Source organism: Larus michahellis, chromosome 4 (assembly GCF_964199755.1).
Source record: "Larus michahellis chromosome 4, bLarMic1.1, whole genome shotgun sequence".
Classification (NCBI taxonomy): domain Eukaryota; kingdom Metazoa; phylum Chordata; class Aves; order Charadriiformes; family Laridae; genus Larus; species Larus michahellis.
This window is the reverse complement of record NC_133899.1, coordinates 78,049,958-78,073,903: the sequence shown is the minus strand read 5'-3', so window position 1 is coordinate 78,073,903 and position 23,946 is coordinate 78,049,958. Positions and strand designations below refer to the sequence as shown.

Here is a 23,946-nt window from a genome sequence, read left to right as displayed (position 1 = left end):
AATGGCAGACATTATGGAAGTGCCTAAGTGATTAAAGCAACTTCCTACTACTTTAAATAAGCCTCGTGCTCTTGCATTACCTCACACAGATCTGCACACTGTGATATGAGAGCCACCTAAGACAGCTTCAGACCACCTCACATTCCTGCACAGCACAGCCCCATGCCGAGGCATTAGCTCACATAGCAGAAGCAGGACAGCCACAGCAGTCTTTCTTGGGACAACCACCTAACACACACTTTCTCCATGGACAAAAGGTTGCACTGGTTCCAGCATGGACCCATCCAGTTATCCAATGCAGCATCATGCTGCAGCTCCAGAGACTTACCCAACCGTGTGCTTCCGCAAATCCTTTCAGAGTTTCTGACCACTAAGCAAAGAGCCCAGACCCTTACTTACTCATAAGGGCTAAGTCACACCTAACACCAAGAAAAAACACACGGAATTCAGAGAATTCAAAACATGAATCTAGCTCTTAAAAAAACCAAAAGTTCTCAGAATCTAAAACTACTACAAAACAATTAACCAGCACTAACAAGGCCAGATCAAATTTTACCAGTCTAACCAAAGCTGACAAGCATTTCCAAAGCACAAAAATCTTTACAGACTGAGCCACGGACTTTCACTTCTATGCCCAAGGCCTACCTGTGAGCGACACCGAGTGATAGGAGCTTGCAGCAACCCTCTTCACCTTTACATCTTCCAGGCCTAAAGAAAAGTTAGTCTCATAAAATTTGTACAGCAGGTATCATTTCATGCACAGACATAAAACAGAGATGTATCAAGTGTAACAAGATAATGATGAATTTTATACAAAGGCTTCTACTTTTGGGCCATAGACACTGCAGACTCACTCATTTCCCCCCTGTAGATTATGACCTTGTACGCTCATTCTATCCTTCAGATACTCCACTAAATGTTTATAATACCAAGTATTATAATACTTGGTATATATATAATACCAATACTAATAAAAGGATGCTCCATGTCACTCCAGCTTCTATTTCTGCTCCATCCACCTTTACAAGAGAATTTGATTTCTGGATTACCTGTTACTTCACAGGGCTCCTTTGCTGTCAAGAACAGGTGGAGAGTTTTTCCTTGGTTTGCACGCTTTGCCCGAGACGCCATGCCAGTTCCCCACTGAAACACTGAACCACTCTCTTTCCAGAGTAAACACAGATAGAAGAGATTAAAACACATCAACCACCAGCAAAATCACTTAACTCATTAATTAGTTTTAACTGTACATTCATTTTATTTTCACTGATTCTAATTATACTTTAAAAGACCTTTATGCCAAACACATACTTCATAATCATACAGATAACACTGGTGAAGTCATCAAGCAACAAAAAGCTATAGTCTCATTTATACAGGTAAGAAAACTAAGAAGATACTAAGCAACCTGACTCAGCTCTCTGAGGCCTATATTGAGTAAGAGAAGTCCCATAGCTGTAGCGCCTCCGGAATGGACACAATTTATTACTATAAGTTCATTGCAATTTCTCCACCCTTTCCTTCTCTTCATGCTAACTGGTGTATGCAACCCAGTCAGTCCACTAAGAGTAAAGTCACTTGTCTTCTCCTTTCAGGACCTTTCAGACACTTGATCTAGCGCTGAATCAAGATGTCCACTGAACACAGAGCTGTGAAGCTTAATTCACAATATTCATACAGGGACCAGAGATCCCACTCTTCTTCCAAGCATCTCCTCTGCATCTTCAGCTAGACCCCACTACCTGGAATCCATACTAAAGTTCATGCAAAATTAAACCAAAATAGAAGAGCATGTGTAGTTTGTTGTACCTTAATTGTAAAAAAAAATAATAATCAAACAAATAGAAGCTAAAACACATTTCTTCTTCTTCCCCCACCACACTCCAAGCCATTAAAAATCCATTTCATTTGTTACTGAAATTATATAAGAATGATGACATATTTACCTGTGGCAGCAAGGGCATGTCTCAGTCCTGCAGCAACATCCACCACCTTCTCTTTGAGTGACTACTCAAGTGAAAGAAAAATATATTTTAGTTGCTTTTTGCATTTAGTGCCTCTAAAAGCAAAATACGCCAAACAGAAGTGGAACAGTATGAAAACAGTTATTGCAATTCCAGCCTGCATGTCACAACGCATATCAACATTTTGTATCACAAAGGAAGTAAATTTTGGCCAACAAAAATTAGTGGGAACATCTCAAAGAACAAAAAAAAAAAAAAAAAAATCAATCAAAGCAACTGGATGTACAGCTTTGTGGCAATAAGTAAAAAGCAACAGCCAATATCCTCATGAAAAAGGAACCTTCTTGGTGACATGGATATGATTATTTCTTAATTTTAACTCAGTGTTCCTCAACAATTACATCAAAACCTCCACAGCAAATACCAGTGACAAGCAGTAATAAGTTCTACCAAGCTGTTCAGTCTTACCAAGTCCTCTGATCACAAACAATACAGTTGATAGTACCACCTACACCACTGAAGGTTGCCCAAAATAATCATGCAAAAGAAGGCTGTATCAAGTCACACATGCATAAAACGAGTGACTTAAGTTTGCATAAGGTACTTCAATTCTGGCACTTCTCCATTTCCAGGTACTCTGCAAATTTATTATTCTTCTCACAGATGTAACACTATTTAAAATAGATGGCATCAAGTCCAAGCATTTAACAGGATACAAGCCAAAAGAGAAAATATTCCAGGCAATTGAATAGTCCACATGGTCAGGGAGGCCACAGATTCAGATTAGCACTGTCAATACTACCATTTTAAAGGCTGGAATGATACTCCGAGGAAACGTCAAGGATACAGAAACATCAGACGAGTTAACCCCCCTTCGCTAAGGGTTACCTTCTTGAGTTCCTCTCCTACATTAAAAAAAAGCAAAACCACAAGGCTAAACTTCTTGTCTGAGAATCCCTTCTGCTCTGAAGTTATTGCTTTCATGAGACATGAGAGGTCATGCGGATGGACAAGAGTTTCATTACCGTTCTCCAAATAAGAAACTATAGTGTAAATTAGAGATTAATTAGAATTCTCGTGAGAAATTTATTTAAACGGTTAGGCTTATAGCCAACAACATGAAAGCTTTTCAGATATTACAGAAGTCTCAGTACCTACTATTGAAAACGTTTTAAAGCAATTAATTTGAGGCTACGTTCCGAGCTCCTACTCACACTCAGCAGTGCTTCACCTACAAGTATGACCATAGACTTCCATGTGACTTATAGGAACAACATGAGCTATACTGTCAGAGTCCAGCATTTAGCATCAACAATTGAGGATATTCAACAACAGAGAAATTATTATCTAACTTTCCATCCTGTTTCCTTGGGAGTTGATATTGTGTGCTAAATACTGGAGGTCAGATAAGAAAGAAGACAATGTACTTGTCAGTTCCTTTAAATGCAAAAGTAAAAACCATCTTAATGTCAAAAGTGATAAAGTTTATTCTGTCAAGTCTACTTTTCCTGTATCTACACACACTGACATTTCTATTATTTTGGGGGTGACAAAGCTTATTTTTATCTAACTGTTTTTACAGACAAGAAATAATACTACAGTCCTCACCTGGGGGGAAGAAACTGTGACAGTTACAAATACACTTTAAAAGAACAACATGTACTTAAAAAACAGAACTGCTGAACAAGAAGCCCAAGAGCAACAGATCAAAAGAATTGGCGTAGCTAACCTCACTGAACTCAGTCATGCAGTTTGTTTTTTACAGGGATGGTTTATTGTTGTCTCATTTAGTTTTGCTTTGAGCTGTTAAGCAAAAACTTTCAACAAAGTAAAATGAAGGCACACACCCTTCAGGTAGCATAACTTATCTAGTATTTTGCAAACTTAAGGCAAAATTTCAGTGGGAGTAAATTTGCACAGTTTCACTACCTTTAGTATCACTTCAAATTATCTAAGCATCAGACTCCTTCTGCAGATGTTATCAAAATACATTATGAAATGTTACAATCCCTGTGAAAGAGGCAACTTTCTGTTAGAAGTGAGCAACTTTATACAACAAGGAAAGCAGTCTTAGTTTCTTGTTTCTGGGTCAACAACGATGTTTGGTGCTTTGCTTTGTAAGTTTACTGTAACAGACAGACTCTATAAAAAGCAGTTGAAAAGCCTGGCTTAAAGCCCACTGAGGTTAGACAACCCTTGTAAGTTGCTGGGAGCAATAAGGTACAGAGCTCTGAAGCACAATTCCTTTTAAATCTTTACCTCAATCTTTTGTGGAATCAAGCACGGACTTGATACTTGAGGAAGTCCTAATTGTCCGAAAGAGTTAGACCCACAGGACAGAACTAGGCCAGACCCTGCAAAATGAAGCGTTAGAGCCCGATCAGTAAATCTGTGAGCAAAAGCAAAGCACTGTAATATTCCAACAAGTAAAAATATCACAACCAAGTAGCTCAAAAAAGGACCTAAGGTGTCCCATTCCAAAGTCCCTGAGGCTATAGGCTTCTGTTCTGGTCTTACACATCATGTTCAGTAAAGGCCTGAAGTTCACTGGGATAGAAGGAACATGGAGTAATTTAGTTTGCAAGGCAAGCAGCTTAATCACAAAATGGTAGGGGGGGTCAAAGGGACCTTTGGAGATCACCTAGAGGCCAACCCACCTGCCAAAGCAGGTTCACCTAGAGCAGGTTTAACAGGAACGCATCCAGGCAGGTTTCGAATATCTCCAGAGAAGGAGACTCCACAACCTCCCTGGGCAGCCTGTTCCAGGGCTCTGGCACCCTCACAGTAAAGAAATTTTTCCTCATGGTCAGACAGATTTCCTGCGTTACAGTCTGTGCCCATTGCCCCTTGTCCTGGCACTGGGCACCACTGAAAAGAACCTGGCCCCATCCTCTTGACACCCGCCCTTTAGATATTTATAAGCATCGATGAGATCCCCTCTCAGTCTTCTCTTCTCCAGGCTGAACAGACCCAGGTCTCTCAGCCTTTCCTCTGGAGAGAGATCCTCCAGTCCCTTCATCATCTTTGGAGCCCTCCACTGGACTCTCTCCAGTAGTTCCTTGTCTGTCTTGAACTGAGGGGCCCAGAACTGGACACAGTATTCCAGATGCAGCCTCACCAGGACAGAGTAGAGGGAGAGGATGACCGCCCTCAACCTGCTGGCCATGCTTTTCATAATGCGCCCCAGGATACCCTTGGCCTTCTTGGCCACAAGGGCACCTTGCTGCCTCATGGTCAACTTGTTCTCCACCAGGACTCCCAGGTCCCTCTCTGCAGAGTTGCTTTCCAGCAGCTCAACCCCTAACCTGTAGTGGTGCATGGGGTTATTCCTCCCTAGGTGCAGGACCCTACACTTGCCCTTGTTGACCTTCACGAGGTTCCTCTCCACCCAACTCCCTAGCCTGTCCAAATCTGTGAGTGCCTGTGCATTGCACAAACAGCAGCAATGTGGAACTTTCAGCATGTTCTCTATGTCAACATATTTCTCCAGCTCTTACAGAGACAGATTTACCTACTAATATGATTGTAAAATCCCAGCCACAGGCAACTTGTTTTACACAAAAGCCGGACAAGGTAGTGCACAAAGTAAAATGCAGTACATCCTCTGCGTGATTCAGTCCCAACTGCCCATCTTTGTTATGGCCACAGACAAAGAGTTCTCCTGCACCTGAAAGAAAAAAACAAAACAACAAAAAAGAAATCACGCTCCACCTCACAGACTGAAGAGACACGCGTACATGCCATGAGATCCTGTGACAAATAACGACAGTGATTATGTGTCATTTTAGGTACTGCAATCAAGCAAAAAGAAAGCAAAACAGTTATTTCTGATGCATCGGAAACACCTCTGAGAAAGAACAGCTATAGAGAGTTGGGTTTGTTAAGAGAGACAATCCATATGGTTAATACCAGCACCTCTCACTAAGATCCATGATGAAGTTTTTCCTGTTCACATCTGTCTCTATCCCTTCTTTCCCATAATTAGCTATGGCATACACAGAACCATTCAAAGGCCAGATGTTATCTTCTGCTCCTTACCTTAAAACTTCTCAAGATTGAATAACCTCCCTCTTGACTCCTCCCTCCCAGCCCCGCCATCCTCTATACAAAAAAACTGACTGCTTTATATGAAAGGATGTTATATGAAACAGGTTAAGAAACAGTCCTCACATAGACAAAAGGTAACCACAGAAGATAAGCAAAACAGGAATTTCCCTAACTTCCCCAAAATACTGAGGTAATTGGCATGGGAGAAACCTGTTTTGCAACTAAGAACTGGTACTTGCTCAGAAACAGAAGCCACAGACAGGTGGCAGCACCAAATCAACACGGAAACGGGGGGGGGGAAGTGTTTAGAAGTCATACACTCCTTGCAAGTGCAATGTTTTTACCAGTGATAACTGCAGAATGTCCCCCTCCTCCAGTAATGCTTTTAATGTCTTGACTTTTGCAGGAAACATCTTTCAGTGACTGAGGTACCAGCACATCCTCTTTATGACCAAGACCGAGTTGTCCATAGCTGTTTGCACCCTTCAAATGCACAGAGAAAAATAACACTTTTTAAAAAAATTAATAAGAAGAAATACACATCTGCTCCTAAAAACAAACAAGCTTATCAAGGACATGTCACAGGTTAACCTGCCAGTATTTGCTCCTGAAAAATCCCAAATGGTAGTCTTCATTCTTACTGCTGTCACACAGGAACCCCAGAATTAAGACCAGGACTGTCCTAAATTTGCTGTCATTAAGGCTGCCTTTGCAACCCCAGTATTTGACGAAATGTACCAGAATATATCCTGAAAAGACTTTAACTGCAGGCTAACAGTTACAAAGGAAGAAAGCATCATCATCAGGATGATTACCACCTGTTTAATTTTAATGCTAACGATCCCCACTCATCAGTCCACCTCCATAACGAGATCAGAAAGACATGCTACCTTATTCTGGAACCTAAACAAGTGAAACAGAAACACTTATCCCTCATTAGCTAAGTCTTTTAACTTAAAGCAGTCAAAATGAAAATACACCAATTATAAGTTTATAAGTAAAAAATTATAACCACTAAACCAATTATAAAAAGCAACCCCTGATAACAGGGTAACACAGAATTTCTTAGCCAATTTAAGCTCTATTAAGTAAGTGCCCAACAGTTTGAAGAGCAACCTTCATTCACGAAGGTGTATTCAGTAACTTTCCCAGCCCACTGGGAAAGCCCACTTTCCCCACACACTGCAGTAACAGGCAACACTCAACACCCACATTGCCCACAGCTGCTGACCCCCGGGGGGGGTCCTCCCCTTCCTCACCTGTGAGGTGGTGAGCCTTTCTGTTCTCTATTTGCCACCCCCAATGCAGCACCTGGTGTGTTTTAAAAGGACACATTTAGCAATAAATACTTTGTACCTATAAACACTGTGTACCTACAGAAACACCGACATTTCAAACAAAAGTATCTGGCTGCTCGCCTCAGACCATGGTTAACGGGTGGATGAGATGTCAGGATTCGAGCTCAACAGGCAGATCAAGTTGTTGTCTCACTGCCACTACTACTGGCAGACAGTTTTAGAGCATGCTACTACTTAACAGACATGATTCGTTTTAGAAGGCTTGTCACAAGCTCTCCTTTTAGCCTTTGACTTTGCAATGAATTTTCAAGTCTTCAAAACCAGGCAGACTGAGAAAAGGTGAGGAAGAAAAACAGGTGCCTGAGGAACCGCAAGCCGCACACAAGTGTCCGTCCTAGCACTCACGTACCTGTCTTCATTTACCCTTCCAAGACTGACGGGTTATTGCCAAACACGGCTACCGCAGAGCAAAACGAGCTCACACGGAAAAGAGACACCCATTTAGCGGCTCTTAGACCCCTTTTGCTCATCAGGTAAAATCACGCTTCTGATTAACAACCACCAAAAAAAAAAAAAAAAAAAAAAAAAAAAAAAAGTCTTATTTCTCTCGGAAGAGCTCAGGATTTCACCCCAGGCCACACACTTGCAGTGACTCGCGCCTCCACCCGTCCCCCTCGCCTCGGCGGTGGCAGCAGGTCGCCACGCCACCTCCTTTCGCCTGGGGGTGAGCGACGCCCCGGGCACACGGGACCGGGACACGACGCAGCACAGCCCCGGTGGGACACCCCTCGGCGGGGGGAAGCTGCGGTCTTCAGCTGCAAGTCTTCGGCTTCCCGGCTTCCTCGCGAAGCGGCAAAGAGCCGCTGAACTGCCATGAGGACGAAGCACCACAACTTTACTACAGTGTTCTTTTTCTGGGGGGGGGGCGGGGGGGAGGGAGAACGTTGGACCCCCCGAGTCTGGCAGCAGCCCAAGGGAGGGCGAGCACCTAGGCTCCGTGCCCAGCCCGTCGCCCCCTGAGGGCCGCGATGCTCCGCGGGCAGAGCCGCCATTTCGCGTCCACGTGGCAGAAGGAGCCCCCGCGCTCCCTCCAGCCCCCCTCACCGCACCCTGCCCAGCGCCCGCTTACCCACGCGAAGAGCAGGGTCTCCATGGTGCCGGCGGCCCCTCGCCCTTCCCGCCGCGCCGCAGGCCGGGGAGGAAGAGGCGGGACGGAGGCGGGCTCCGACAGAGCCCCGCCTCACCCGAACCGCCGCGGCCCAGGGCTCTGCGGCGAGGGAAGCCGGTACTACAGGGCGGCAGCGTTATCAAGGCTTCGCTTGACGAGTTCCTTCAGGGGCGGGAAGGGCGGGGGACACCATTTAAGCCCCACAAAGCCCTCGGGAGCGTTTGGGGGGCGGCTGTGGCGAACAGCTACCGCCCTAATGGCACCCCCTCGGCCGGTACCTGTACCCACCCCCACCCCCCCCCGGCGGGAGGATCTAGCCCTGGATACCGCTGTCACGAAAAACTCTCCAAAGCTGAGGGAGCCCCGTGGACGGCAGGGGAAGCAGCCGCCGGGGCCGGGGAACTCTTCCTCAACACACCCGTTTCAACAGGAAAAAAAGATTAAACCTTTAAAAAATTAGGGGAAAACAAGTCACTCCTCAAATAAATATAGACAGTTCCCAATGGAATTCAGTCACACAGGTGGAATATCTGAACCACAGCATAAAACATACAAACCCTCAGTCAGAAATGAGTGCATTGTGTTTATTGCTACAGTGCTGAAATAAAGGGTTTTTTGCTTCTAATAATTACCAACAAGATATTTATTCCATTGACATTTAAAGCCTCCACACTAGTTTTAAGACATTTAAATTATTACTGTTCTACATAGCCAGAAGGTTGGGATGCATAAAGCCAAACATACTTGTTAATGCCATGGAAATGCATCTTCTTTTTACAGTTTGCTTAAGTTTTTGCTACACAAGTGCAAATAAAGATACAATTTCTGGTTTTCCAAAGTATTTCAAATTAGGCGCTAGTTTAGGAAGTATAAGGTTTTCTACATGAAATGTATGCATAGTTCAGACAAAGACTTGAACACAGATCTATATATATTTCAACAACATAATAATCCCAACGTTTTTAAAAATGCAGCTGAATATTAACTGTTATCACAGAAGCAGATAAAATAGATCCTCCCTTACTACTCACTTATAAGTTTTCTTCTTCAGAAAGACAAAGCTCCTAAAATCTATTTTAAAGTGTAATGTAAGCTATAAATGTTGTAGACCATATTTCTGTCTTAAATGTTCCTAAAAAAAAAGTTATGATGGATTAATAGTCACAAAAAACTGATCTAGACTTGATTTAAGCAGTGAATATACTTGAAAAGATTGGGCCAGCGATTGCGTATGGAACAGATGTGACCTACTAGAAAGCATATGAAACGCAAACTGATTTTCAAGCACAGAGGTTCATGAAAGTCCTTTCAAGTTCTCAAAATCATGGACTAGCATCTCCAGTGTATTTAAGATTTCAGCCAATTTTTCCCAGCAACCTTCACAGCTGCAAATTCTGGCTTTCTAATAAGCTCTACCTATGAAGAACCAGTGCCTAGCGTGCTATTAAATACACTCTGCACATCACAGATCTTCCATTCAAATGTTTCATATCCTGTAGATATATTCACTTCATCAGCAGGGCCAGCAGAAACAGCAGCCAGCACAGCTTTGTGCAGCTATGCAGGATGCTTCAAACCATGGAACCCCCAAAACTACAAAGTTTGCTACTATGCAATAGAAACAATTCAGCAGGACACTGCTTCCCAGTACCTGTAGAGTGCTCTTTGGAATTAGACATACTTTACGCTACAAGGTAGTTTGTTGCATTCATAGCTGCAGAATTCCTACGAAATGCTTGGGCCTTTCAGTTATCATTTGCTTGATGGAGAATGAAAGTATTCAGGCCTAGTAAAGAAGAAACAAAACATATCTTTGTGCAGCTTGTGCAGGTCAATAAAGTGAGAGAGCAATCACTTAGGATACTTAATCTTAGAAAAAAAGACTAGACTATGAACGTTGGTGTTATTTTAGAAACAATGAAACTATTTTGAATATTAAATTGTAATTTGGAAATGGTTTTAGGCATTATGCTAAGTCAGTACCTCATGGCTTGCTATATTTTTTGCTAAATTAATTCAATCGGGGAAAAAGGCAAATGGTATTTCTGTAAGGAAAGGTCTTACCTCAGGTGCAATATCAAGCACAGCAACAAAAATCCTGACACTCTGAGCCGATGGCAATCTCTTAAATAGAATTAGGACTTCACGCAACAGCTCTGTATCTCTGCCTAGAAGCATGCCAAACAGCACACTTGAAATTCTTTGGGGGCAAGAATGATCCCTTTGAAAGCTAAATTTGACCCCTCAATTTTATCATTGTGAACCTCCAGCTATTTGTGTCCTGATGCCTGCTTTTTAATCATTCAAGTTTTAAACTTAGTAGTACAGACTTAGAAGCACTGATTACTATAGCTGCTACACTAGAAAGTCTGCAATGCTATAAAATTAGTAGCATAGACTACTAGAGTCAGAAACTGAGATTTCCCTGCAGCAAATTATTCCATTATTGCCTCATAAGCCACCTTTTGTAGCATCTGATCCCAGCCCTGATCCACAGACCACACTTTGCTCCAGTCTAGCAATTTCTCTACTCCTCCACCAGCTTCTCAAAGGCAAATCCAGGCCTTTTTTTATCAAAGGGGGATGGAGGAATACAAGATGGGATTTTACACAGAGAAACAAGATAAAGCGATTATCTTTTTGGGCCATTCACTCTTCCATTTGTAAAGGAGAGAATTCTGCATACAACACATTACACGCCTTGAAAGAAATCAGTAGGGAAAAGAAAAAAGAGTTGCACCACAGTGCTGACAGGAGTATTAAACTTCCAGCTGCTTGCCCATCTTGCTGAGGGCATCGCTGACAATGTCCAGCTCATGACGCAGCTCGTTCACCACACTAGCAATGCTCTTCATGTCTTTCAGGATCTGCACGCTTTGAGTATATGGATTGTACTTCACGCCAAATGGGCGCTTGATGGTTTTTGCAAACTCTCTAGTCAAGTAAAAAAAGAGAGGGAATTATAAACAAAATGCAAACGCATCCTCTATATGCAGTCAGTATCGCTAGCCACTTTTCTAAACTACTTAGTTTCTTTAAAATAGTGGTAATTGTTATATAGTTCATCATCTTTCCCACCCAGTACATGAAAGACCAAGCAAATACTAATCTTGGCTTTCCAACCCCATGAAAAATAATTATAAAACTGTGAGAAGAATACAAGGGTTTGGTGCTGCTACTGAGAGATGCATGAAATCAAACCTGCTTTTATAAATTGGGCGGGGGGGGCGGGGAACCAAACACCTGTACCTCATCTTTTCTTTTGCTTCTTCAAAACTTTCAGAAACAAAGTAAACCTCCTGGAAAGTTGTAATGAGACATTCTTGCTTGCAGGTGACCTTTGGATCAAAAGGCTTGACTTTGGCACTGCCAGAGAGTGAGTGCTGGTAACATAATTATGTGTCGTCGTGTGTCAGAGGAACATCACCACCCAAATAATCCACAAGGAAGATGACATGAGGTAGAATGAAGAAAAAAAAGATTAAGTGAGACCATATTTAGTGCATTGCTTCTTAAAATTTTTGTCTGTAGATGAACAGCGGTTAAAGCTTAACAAACAGAGTAACTCTCAACAGTCATGTTCTGCCAATCCCAAAAAGGGATTCCTCAGACACAAGGCTCATGTGTAAACAAGAACAATATTTTCAGGATCTGGTTAAACCAGTAGAGCTTTATACTGAAAATAGTTGCTTGGAACCTAACGTTAAGAAATACCCATCATCTAACGCTTCCTGTGAAAGACATGGGAGCTGCTCAGCATATGTCCAAAAGCAGACTGCCCAGTGATTATTGCCACGGTGAATTTGCTCAAATTCACTAGGAGTTTTCAAAAGAAGGATTTTTAGAATTATACATCATAAAAAACAGGGCAAAACAGCGACAATAATAATCAGGTACAAGCAAAGAAAAGAGGTAAATAGGCAGTAGATATTCTTACCTTGAGCTCACTAATTGAAGAGAGCAAGCCAGCCCCATAAACTCGTAGCTGTCCCTCTTGCTTGCACAAGCCAAACTCTACAGTGAAGAAGTAGCACTGAAACAGAGAAGGGAGTGAAATAATTCAGCCTTCAGCAAAGATGCTGTGGTGAGCTAGATGGGGGCATTTCTATTTGTAGGTAGTGTCTATATCAGGAAACCAGTTCTTTCATAACTGGCATCAATTATTTTTCATCTAAATTTATTTTTCATCGTAAAATATTTTTGCCAAAGCATCCAGAAACTGATATTCAGGAAATAAGATTTATTTGTATTATTTTAATTTCTTGGCTGAAAAGCATCTAATGCTACTGCTTACCACATTAAATGGAAACACTGTATCATTTCAATTCATTCTACACATTACAGAAATATATTATTTTTAAAATCATCGAATCGTGTTCCCAGAAGTGAAAAGATTTTGCTTGGAAGAAACAAACCATAGAATTTCAATCTGGAAGAAGAGATCTGCCACCAGAAGTTGCACCCTTACTTCACAGCCAAGTGAAGAAAATTGCCAATCATATCAACCTTAAAATGTATTTTTCCCTAGCATGGAAAACACATAGGTCTAGCAGCTGGTGTGGCTAATGTTAATATGACACTTCAAAATTATTTGATGGAGTGGGATGAGCACAAAGCTTTCAGTGGGATCACCAGGTGCTGAAACACTCACTGTTGCCAGTTTTTGGACAGCCTCATCTGATGCCCCAAGTGATGCAAGACCAATTTCCTGGGAGAACTGAGCAAAACTGGGTTCAGCCAAAAGAGGGACATGGCCTAGGAGCTCATGGCAGGTATCACTGGAAAAAGAAACAAAACAAGAAATCTCATGATCTGTATTTGGGGTAGAGTGAAAAAGCAGCACCACCAAACAGATACAATGTCTTGCATTAAAACTATTTAATATCCAAAAGACAGAAAAGTGTCACTCACATTCAGCTGAAAGCAATTGAGCAGGTCATACCAGCTCTACATAAGCATATAAACTCAAATTTTCAAATGAAGCTGTCTAAAATTAAGATCTGAGCTCCATATCTATGAGGCAAATGAATACTAAACATACTCTGCGCACAATGACATCAGTAAGAGCTCTCCAATAACATGCTGTACTTCTGAAAATCCTGTACTTATGAAGATGACACTTGAGCATGCTAAAACTTCATTCCATTCAGCGTGAAGGATGATTCTGCAGCACCTTAAAAAAAGTTTTCTTGCTGGTGTTCTTGAACAGCTTTTAAGTAGCTTGGCCCTGGGCAGTGAGATTCAAAACTCTCTCTCAAATTCTACCCCAAGATTAAATGACTCACGGCTCTGGTGTATAGAGAGGGTCCGAGCTGTGTCTAACATATTGAGTGCAGTGAAAAACTCTGAATGCTAATCCTGCCAAGAAGTCTCTGGGTGACAGATATCCAGCAACAGGGCGAATGGTGAAACCTGTGCGCTCTGAAAAGGAACGGAGAAGTTGTTTAACGTAGAATTACACAATGTTGTCACGTTTCCTTCTACAACTAGGGTTGTAGCACTACCTTGGCTCAAGAGCACATAGGAAAATGAGGCACAATTAGAAAAAGCAGACCTAAGCTTGAGAACGACCAACGTTTAGTAAAAATGTCCCTACCTCTGCGTCAGTGGATTTCATACAATTTCACACCTAGAGCCAACACAATATCTCTTTAGGTATCTCTTTAGACAATCCTAACAGTCTCTTCAGAGGTAGCATTGCACCTCAAATGTCACCGTCTGTATATATTCAAGACACAATACATTAAAACACAGATGGCCAAAAGGCCTCTTAAAGGACCAGAATGAGTACAAGCAGAAGTGACCAAGGATGTTTTCTTGTGCCCACAAAATAGCAGTGTGCAATGGACTCGAGCTCCTTATTGTGTAAGAAGATTAGCACACTACCTTTCAGGAAGTGGGACACATCTTCCAGCTGGGGAATATTGTCTTCCCTGTATCCACAGTATTTGGTAAGCAAGGGTAAGTTTTTAAGATACTCTCTGCAGGCATGAGTCGGGTAAAGCTTGTTAAGCTCTCGGTACACAGTCCCCCAAGTCTTGATCTCCTCCTCAGTGAATTCAATCTTGGGAATCGGGTCACCACTACAAGGAGAAGAGGAAGAAAGGACATTCCTTGGTAAATGGCTAATAATGGATGACTCATTTACCTACTACTATTATTTAACATCTATACAGCTGTGACACCTGGTCAGGGCGCATTAGGCACTGTCCAATACACAGTGAGATCTGGTCTATGCCCTGGAGAACTTTTAGTCCAAGGGCTTGCCCTCTTTCCTGCCTAAATCAACTGACAGGAATCTTTGCATTGACCTCACTGGAGCCTAAAATCTTTGGTTCTGTAAACAGTTTCTTAGATGTTTAATGCCGAGAGCAACATCTGAAATACCTGCATAACCATTACAGCTTCAGGAGCTGAGAGGAGCTGTTTGGCTTCCCTGTCTGCCATTACTTTCCATTACTTTTTTGATTTGTTTTAGGAAAGGAGTATCCCCTAAATTAACAGCACATTACGTGGAAGCAGCTAAATATACACATTAGGTAAAAATCATACTTCTATGTAGAGAAGACAAGCGTCTGTCTGAACATATTAACTGTAGTCCATTTCTCCTACTTAGCCCTCAGGATCTTGATTAAAGGGGATTATAGCAAAGGTGTGACCTAAAGCCCACTGAAAACAATGGGAGTGTTACCCGAGGCTTCCACTGCCAGCCAGGTAACCAGCATGGCAAGTGCTTTCCCAAGAGAATCTCCGCTAACAACACATTAACAGTAACTGGCTCTGTGCTGTGGTAACCAGTTGCATTAATACACAGTGCAACAGAGCTCTAGATACCCACCATTTCTAGGTCATTTCCAATTGAGGAACTTGGCATCTAAATTCAAGCAGGCAACAGCAACGTGAAAATGATGTTTAGAAAGAATTTGCAGCGCTGGGCTATGAAACGCTTACTGCTTTAAGAGCTCCCTCCCCCAAGCAGCCTCTCTAAAGACGGAGGCTCTTCAAGTTTCTTTTCACAGAAAACTTCTTATCTACACATCACATGCACTAGTTTGAACCAGGAAAGAAAACTCAAGTATTAACATTTGCCCAGAGAGTTTACACTCAGTGGTCAATGGGTTATGTATTGGGTTTTGCCTCCCCTCCCTCTCTTTCACAAAGGATCTGCCCTAGTCAGGTCAGTGCATCCTGGCACAAGCAGCTGTGTGAGAGGCATTGTCCACTCTCTTCCTTTGTTGCACCCATTTCCAGAGAAGCAAGGAGGGACCGCAGAATGAGTCCAAATGCACCACGTTGCAGGAAGCCCATGCTGGCATCACTGCCTGTCTGAGGATCAGCACTGCCACAGATGCCATAGTGACCGAACAACCATAAGCTGATACTCAGGCTGATCAGAGGCCCAGGGAGCTGTAAGACGGCCTAGATCTACCTTTTAATCTTGTCTTACATCTCCCTTCATTTTACCCTTCCAGGTCTGATTCCCAAGCCAAGCATGTCTCAGGGACATCTGAGGCCAGGGAAGGTGAGCTCCTGCCACTCCACTCTGCTATTATTTCAAGGCACCCAGAAGGCTTATTCTGGAAGAAATTGAGCTTACTGTTTGTAGTTCATAGCCAGGTCTGCAAAATACTTTCGCCTCTTGCGATAAACATTGTCTTTGAAACCCTGGTGGATGGAAGGAGAAAACCAAAGTTAAATGAATTTCCAAGCTGTAGTAAATAATTTAATTTAAAACAAGACACTTGAAATTTCTTCAGTTGGGAAATATAGAAGTATGCTGTCTAAAAATGAGAGGGCAAGGCAGGAACCTCATAGCTGTAGTCTCAAATGTTTAATAACTGTGAACTAAGCAAATACTCCAATTCAGAGTAAGGATCAGCAATTTTACACATGCAACTATATTTTCAGTAGACAAAGATTTCTTTCAGTTGTATCAGTATTTATACAAATTTTGTTACCTGCTTGATTACTCTAAATTACAGAACAAATTGTCCATTTGCACTACCTAAGTACCAATTTGTTTGCTCCGATTACAGTAAGGAAGAAAGAAAGAGGAGGAACCAAGCCTGTCTCACTACATGTTGGCTTTTTTTTTTTTTTCCTTTTTTTATTAATTTGTATGTGTCCACTCAGGGCCCAGACCTGGAGTCCTCGTGTGACTAAGCCTTGCAGAAAAGCACAGGAGCTGAATTCACTGAGACCCTTGCCTGAACTAGGAATAAAGACATGAAACCCCCAAGAGAAGATGCTCAGATCCACAGATGAGCCATTGAGGGGAAGGAGAGGGAGGAGGAAAAGCTGCAATTTTTTAAAGTAAGCTCCACAAAGTACGTTTTCCCAAAGGATTAGGTGTAGGGGTGAAAAATACTTACTGGATGGTCAGCATCCAAATCGGACCCGTACATCAGCACTCGGTTTGCACATTTATCCAAATCTGAGATCTTCTTCGGAAACCAGGGAACATTCTCCATGTCTAGGGAACGCACGGAATCCACAAAGTTATTAATAACGTTGAGCATGCTGAGGGAGGAAACGCTACTTTCAAGTATGGCTATGGCGGTTACAAGCGAAATCTATAAATTAAAAGGGCATGAATAAGACAAGGGAGTCCACTGCCTATCTGGCACCAGCCTACAGCTCACACTTCCTCCTCTGTCACTGCCACAGTCTGCCTACAGAGCACATTCAGCTCCAAGCGTCCAGGGGAGGAAACAGTTAACACGGGTTTTCTGTGGCCCTTACTGTTATTACTGTTAATGTTAAGAGTAGTATCTAGAGGCTGTCACCGAGACAAGGCCTCCTTGTGCACAGTGCTGTGTGAAGCTTCTTGGGCGCAAAGTGTGCAAAGGAGCAGAGGGGCGATTTGCCTGTGGTGCCTGGGTAGAGCGGGAGCAGGTTTGAGTCCTCTCATCCCGCTTTACTGACCATGGGAAATAAACGTTGCTCTGTGGTTATGTACCTCAGAAGCACCCAGCTTTGCTGAGGGGGTTTGAGGGAGAAGGAAGAGGAGGAGGCAATTTCAGCCCTGCAGCCTTAGAGAGCTGCATCATTACAGTTTTGCTAATAATTTTTTTTCCTTGTTTTAGCCCAAGAGAGTTTATAACCAAGCTTTTGGCAGAGTGGTTAATACACTGTTTTTCTGCCCTGATGCTCTTCCGTTTTCTTAAAAAGGGCAGGGGGAGTGTTTAGATTTAAAGTTTCCCTTACTTAGGGCTAAAGTGAAGCAGTTTTTATCCAAGAGACACCATATCTCACCTTCCCCTACCTACCAGCCTGTGCCAAGCACAGTGGCTGAGAAATACATGGAACCAACCTCCTGCTGCCCTGAACTTTAGGCACCTCTTTAACTAGAAGCAAAGGTAAACAGGATGTGAAACATCCTAAGGTTAAAAGGCACCTCTTTCACACTAATACAAGTAACTGGTTATGATAAGAAGTGGTAAAAAAATAAATAAATAATTCAAGAGCTACATGAGGAAATTGCAGAATCCAACTCCCACTCTCACCAGTGTCTGAACTGAACAGGGACCTGTCATCATGGTGTAAAGTCCCTAGCCAAGCCCCATATTCAGACTTTGCCCACATTGGCCTCCATGGGTGCAGGGACTCCCATTCATGCCGTTGCGCTGTGCTGAGAAGGGACAGGAGCACAGACAATGAACAGGCAATTTGCACTAGCCTGTCACAGCCTGTATTCCTTGGTGACATCAGCCAGCGCAGCCCTGCTCGTACCAACCAAACTACACTCACTCACAACACAGAAGCATAAACCTGGGAGCTACTGATTGAAAACACTACACAAATGCAGATGTGGACACCTTAAAAAGATTTCTAACCAACACTTCGAGAAGTGCAATTTCATCAGAACTACCTTTTTTACTTACCATCTTCCTGGACGTTGAAATACTCTGTTGGGTTCATAGAGACAACATTGACATGGGATTTCAGGAGCTGGAAGATCTCATTCAGTTGTTCCCTGTTACTATCACAGTCCACAAAAATCTCAAACTCAGAATTTCGTCTCTTGGACTTCCGTGACTCAATGTGTACCAGATTTACATGCTTCTCCTGTTTTGCAAGAAGTAATGTTTTCAAACAGATTGACTAAAAACTAAAATTTGGTTTTCAAATTAATATTCACCACCTTTGTGAAGCTATTTTAGTTAATTGGATCTCTTGATAGCAGTTTCCTTATTGGAGGGGGGGGAAATTGTTTGATTTTAAAAAGCCTCCTATTCAGAAGAAAATGAAAGAGAACCTGGGTTCTTTCAATTTCATTTACATTCAGGAAGCCCAGAAAGACACAGCCAGGAGGTTTAAATTCATAGATGTTTTTCTTTCATCCCTCCCACAGGAAGCTGATTAGCAACTGGGTCTGGGGAAATTCATCAAAATGCCAATCAATTCACCATATAATTATCTCACAAGCAAGCAAGGGATTTAAAGGCACTAGCTTTCAAGGCATAAATTTCACTTTTCTTTTATTTGAAAAATTATTTAACCATATGTCTTATATCAGGAACACAAAGAAAACCCCAGGCTAAGACATGCAGGGCCAGATAACAGAGCGCAGTGGCACTGCGCATATTCCTTGTGCAATACCAGCCCAGCAATCAAAGGCCTGTGGTTGTGCAGTTGCAATTCCTCCGTCTCCCTCAATCCAGCCAGGCAGGGTGACAACGGGACTGGACTCAACCCAGTGTGGGTGAGCACCCCAAGCATCTACCTGTCTACCTGCCATCGGCAGGAGCTTCAGACCCACCTCTTATATGCAGTAGAAACAACGAGTGACAATCCTCTTTACACGAGGGGAAAAGACAAGACTCTCTCAGTTTTAGTACGTGCATTTTGTGAAGATTTTTAGCCAGCCAGTATCTAATTTCTGAGGCAAAAATTTGCCTTCGTGGGTAGTTTTGCATGCCAAGTGGGAGCCAGGTTAGGAATGACATCCTTAAATAAATGGATGCAATTAATTCTAGTGTGTTCCAAAACTATCCTTACAAATTAAAAATACACAGCTGCTGTAGCAATGTGATTATTACACACCTGAAAGAGTTTTAATGCTTTTACAAGTCCTCCAACTTCATTCTTCAAGGAAAAAATGATGGCTGTTCTTCCTCTTTCAGACGCATGGTCTTCATTCTCTTTATTATCATCAATCATCATGTAGTTTGACTTATTTAACTAAATGCAAAGAAACAAAAAGATTGTTTTGAATAGCTAGCAATGCAAAAAGCATGAAGTTTTACATTTCCGTTTGACTTGGAGTAATATTGTGCTTTGACTGATCAACTACAAAAGGCAAGATGCCAATTAAATCATTCACAGTAACAGAAATAAAGTTAGGCACACATAGAATCTGTGAGAACTGAGGATGAAATACTGAGACTTTTTTTTTCAGTTGAATGATTTTATAGACATCTTTAGCTGTTCTCTAGGATGCAGAAGATGTTTTCAAAGTATAGTTTATAATTAGCATTGGTGGTTTTTTTGAGAGGGAAAGGAGATATAAGATGTCAGCATAAATAGTAAGTTGAACAAAATACTTGTTAGCAAATTTGATGAACATTGGTAAAGGGAATCATCCAAAACCTGTACGAAAAGATGGATCAGCATTTAGTAGATCAGAACTGAAAAATCATTGCCTTCCTCTCGCTACATAACTGCAAAGCACTGCTTTTACAGAGAAAGGAGACAAAACCTAAGGAGTTAAAACGTCGTGCTGATCAGAATCTGTTGACTATAGAGACAGTCCCACTCTGATCAAACACAACCAAGCAGTTCTGTCTGTTGGGTCCCCTAATTCACATGCCAAACCCTTATCATAATCACCCAAATCACACACTAAAAATTTTCAGACAACCATGTGGTTTTACACATTACTCGTGATCACACTCCTGACTCTGTTGAAATCAGCGGATATCGCAGACCATATTGTTAGCCACATGTAGCCAGGCCATAAATAGAGAGAATATAGAAACGATTAAGAACACAGAAAATGAAGAAAAAATACAAGGCTTAGAAGCAGAGACTGTCTCTCATACATCTTCAAACCTTGCAAAAAGAATAAAAAAAGGTGAGGTTACTGAAGGAGCCAGTGAGAAAGAGGAGAGGAACAATGAAGGCACATTATTGCTATTTGCAATTATTTTTTATTTGTCAGAGGTTTTAAAGATACAACTATCTGATGACAACTTATCCGGAATGCAAAGAGCAAAAATAAGAGAGTAATCAAAATGCAGCAGTTCCGTTGATTCCCTTCTACAATCTCTCCAACTTTAATCTCTTTAAAATGGATAATACTGTACAGCTAAATATTTCTACCTACAACATGTTTAAAAATAAAAAGCAGATTTTACCTATCTTTTGTCAATCTTTCAGATTAAGAAGATAATCTGCCTAACAAAATAATGAAATCTGTTCATTTCAAATTGAATGGTTTACAACAAGGCAAATATTTGATGCTGCTCTAAGAAAGGTTTCAAGCAGGTTACTAGCTGTGAGCTCTTCAGGGTGCATAAGTGGTATCTCAGAATCACATAATCACCTAGGTTGGAAAGGACCTTTAAGATTGAGTCCAAACATCAACCTAACACTGCCAAAACCACCACTAAACCATGTCCCTAACCACCCCATGGAACAGGTCTTGCTCCAAGCCCACTGACGCTCGTGGAAATATAATCACTGGATTTCTGACTTGGTCCCCATCTCTAATGAGTTGTCAATATATGATGAGCCTGGACCACAGTGTCAGTCCGTCACACCGTTTCTGATCCAGCAAAGCCACTGATCTCCATCAACTTGAGTCCAGACAAATTCTCTGCTGAAAGTGTGAGACAGGGCCCAACGCCGGTTCTACTGACCAGCCTGCAGGTTTCACAGCTCGCTTCAGCACGCATCAGATCAGGATTACAAGAGCCAGGAACAGGCTGTAATCCAAGCAGGAGAAGAAAACACTAATAACCCCACAATTACATATAGGTTATTAGTTGCTTTCTCAAGTGTAGAGATAGCCATTTGTGTGAGCCAAATCCTACTCGGATGATACTGCTGTAGAAAAAGCTGTGTGCAAAGAAGTCTCTGTTACAAATAGAGTTAGATGGTGGTCTTGATGGCAAAAACAGTTGGGCTGTTTTATGTATATGGCTTATAGGCAGCCTGTTGGCTTAATTCCGCATTCAGGATCATTGACTTAAGACAAGATCAGCTTATGAGATTTGGCATAGTGGCGTGCAATATTATAAGGTGCACAGCTAGGACAAATTACATGCATTGAAGACTAATGTTCTTATTTCATATTTTGCCAGTTTAACTAACATTGTGTTTAGGATTAGGTGACAACATTTGTAAAGTCGTGTGTTTAAGAGATCAACGAAGAAAATACAACAAAACTCAGTGTGTTCTTACATTAAGTTCTAAAAATTGTCCCTAACTTACAAATTTGATGAAAGTTGCAGAAGAGAAATTCAGATGCCTACAATGCTTAATGCGTACCATTTACACCTTTAACCCTAAACCAATATTAATCTTTGGCTTTCAATTTAAAAATAGGTTTAAAACAGGTCTGCATTAACGCATCAACCATTTTGGTGCAAGACAACAAGGGAAAATGTTCCTTTCCTCCAACAGCTACATCTTCACTTTCATTTGATTCTGTATCAGTAACTAAGCTCTAATCAACTCTAACACTTTTCCTTCGCGTGGTAACACATTGGAGCTGGGTGGTTTTTCCTGGGGCGGGAGGGGGATTAACATTGCACTGATGCTTGTTATTAACGATGCAAATCATTAACTGATTTCCCATCAACCTGACTCAAGTCTTAATGAAAATACACAAACACAAGGATACTCTAAAGCCCTTACTTACATAGATATCTAAGTGCCTTCTGGTTAAAGATGGCTCCTTTTGGAGCCCACAGCAATTATTTTCTCTTTTCCCCCTTCCCCAAAGAATATTCTCTGTGAAATAGGTGTTTGAAGGTGTATATTTTGTGCTTTAATTCTTTATATTAATGAATAGCCAAGATTTAAAGTTATCTAAACACACGCATCTAAATGAAATTACGTTTTAGAGCCACAAATTGAAGACCAAAAAAAATCTTTTAAAAAATGTATTTGATACAGATTGCCATTAATTGTACTTGGTAAAAAGTCTCAACAGGCATTCTATATCCTCCTCCCTCTTTACTTTCCCACTGTCCTTTTGACACAATTCTTAATAGGGAGGGATAAGGACTTGATCTTATGAGTGACCACGACTAGATGTCCCATGACAGGGAAATTTTTCAGCCACGCCAAATGTCTTCCTTAGATTTAGTTCTCAGACACCAAACCAAAAGCTGTGCTGAAAAGTTTATTTGGCTTCCAAAGATCTGAAGCATAAGGCAAAACAACCTTTTGTAAAACTTTACTCCGTTACAGTCAGCATTCTTGTTTTCTCCAGGAATTTTACTGACGTTTTAAACTGTACAGTATCAATAATTGTAGCCAACGCATAAGCGCTGATTTTATCTCACCTTTGCTGATGTACTAAGCATATTCCCACTGTAACGTGAAATAATCCACTAGGGAATTGTTCTGGGCTACATCACGCCCTTTACCTTCTAAGCGATAATGCACCAGAAGTTACTTTTGTTCTACCTTAATTTCATCTGCTCGCATTTCAATTTTACCACTTTTTTTCCCCCCTTCTGTCCAGCAACAGCACCATAAATCAGTCCCACCCAATCCCAGCGGCACTGAGCGCTCCCTCCCATGCCAGAGGAGCACCTCAGGGCAACCACCGCTCTCCAGGTAAACGGGGTCACTCCCCCCCCTCCGAAACCCCTGCAACTGCGAGGCAGCACAGCTGCAACTTCAGAGAAGCCACAGAGAAGGTCCGCCCCCCCCGCCTTCTCAGCGCTGCCCCGTGGCTACTGAGCCCCCAGCCCAGCCCGCACCCCCTCACCTGGCCGACGGCCTCCCGCGGGCAGGTGGCCGCCTCCAGCGAGCCGCCGCGGCGGGGCGCGGGATGCATCGGCGGGACGGGACGGCGCTCAGCAGCGCCCGGCACCTGCGGCCGCTTTATGGAGGGGGCGAGAGCCGCCCCTAATCACCCTCCGCGGGGGGCGGGGGCGGAGGGAGCAGGGGAGGGAGGCGGAGGGAAGCACCGTCCGCCCCAGCTGAGGAAGGGGCTCGGTAACCCTCTGAAAAATCTCCGCTGAAAGCTGGTTATTCAAACGCCGCGAGGATGCTCAGAAGCAGCCGCCGACTGCCCCTCATCTCCGCACCCCGAAAAAACAGGCAAAAAGAGAGGTACTTCCCCCTCCTGAGTTACACCTTCCTCTACACGAGGGATATAAGGAATAAAGTGTATATATAAAACATAAGGAAGATTAAGGGGGAGACAGAGAGGTCGGAGGTGTCCCTGCCCATGGCAGGGTGATTGGAACTAGATGGTCTTTAAGGTCCCTTTTGTCCTAAACCATTC

At 42.4% G+C, this 23,946-nt stretch overlaps 2 protein-coding genes across 7 annotated transcripts in view; both read right to left on the bottom strand.

Moving 5' to 3' along the window:
* SERGEF (secretion regulating guanine nucleotide exchange factor) overlaps positions 1-8,505 on the bottom strand; it is a 159,651-nt gene extending 151,146 nt beyond the window's left edge. For all 6 annotated transcript variants that reach the window (XR_012586825.1, XM_074585800.1, XM_074585803.1 and 3 more), the window contains exons 1-7: positions 8,439-8,505; positions 6,356-6,494; positions 5,476-5,631; positions 4,224-4,318; positions 1,947-2,007; positions 1,050-1,163; positions 646-708 (exon numbers count right to left, since the gene is read on the bottom strand). Coding sequence is in view for 5 of the 6 variants with exons in the window: in XM_074585800.1 (XP_074441901.1) it covers positions 646-708; positions 1,050-1,163; positions 1,947-2,007; positions 4,224-4,318; positions 5,476-5,631; positions 6,356-6,494; positions 8,439-8,462 (652 nt within the window). In the remaining variant the exon portion in view is untranslated. The remainder of the gene's footprint in view (positions 1-645; positions 709-1,049; positions 1,164-1,946; positions 2,008-4,223; positions 4,319-5,475; positions 5,632-6,355; positions 6,495-8,438) is intronic.
* Positions 8,506-9,043: 538 nt separating this feature from the next.
* TPH1 (tryptophan hydroxylase 1) lies at positions 9,044-23,525 on the bottom strand. Its single transcript, XM_074582463.1, has 11 exons — positions 23,425-23,525; positions 19,524-19,661; positions 18,362-18,545; positions 16,850-16,950; positions 16,075-16,142; positions 14,364-14,560; positions 13,763-13,898; positions 13,129-13,255; positions 12,415-12,510; positions 11,727-11,860; positions 9,044-11,411 (listed from the first exon to the last, which is right to left on the bottom strand). Exons 1-11 carry the CDS (start codon positions 23,491-23,493, stop codon positions 11,237-11,239), a joined length of 1,425 nt encoding a protein of 474 aa, XP_074438564.1. The 5' UTR covers positions 23,494-23,525; the 3' UTR covers positions 9,044-11,236.
* Between the last annotated feature and the right edge of the window lie 421 nt (positions 23,526-23,946).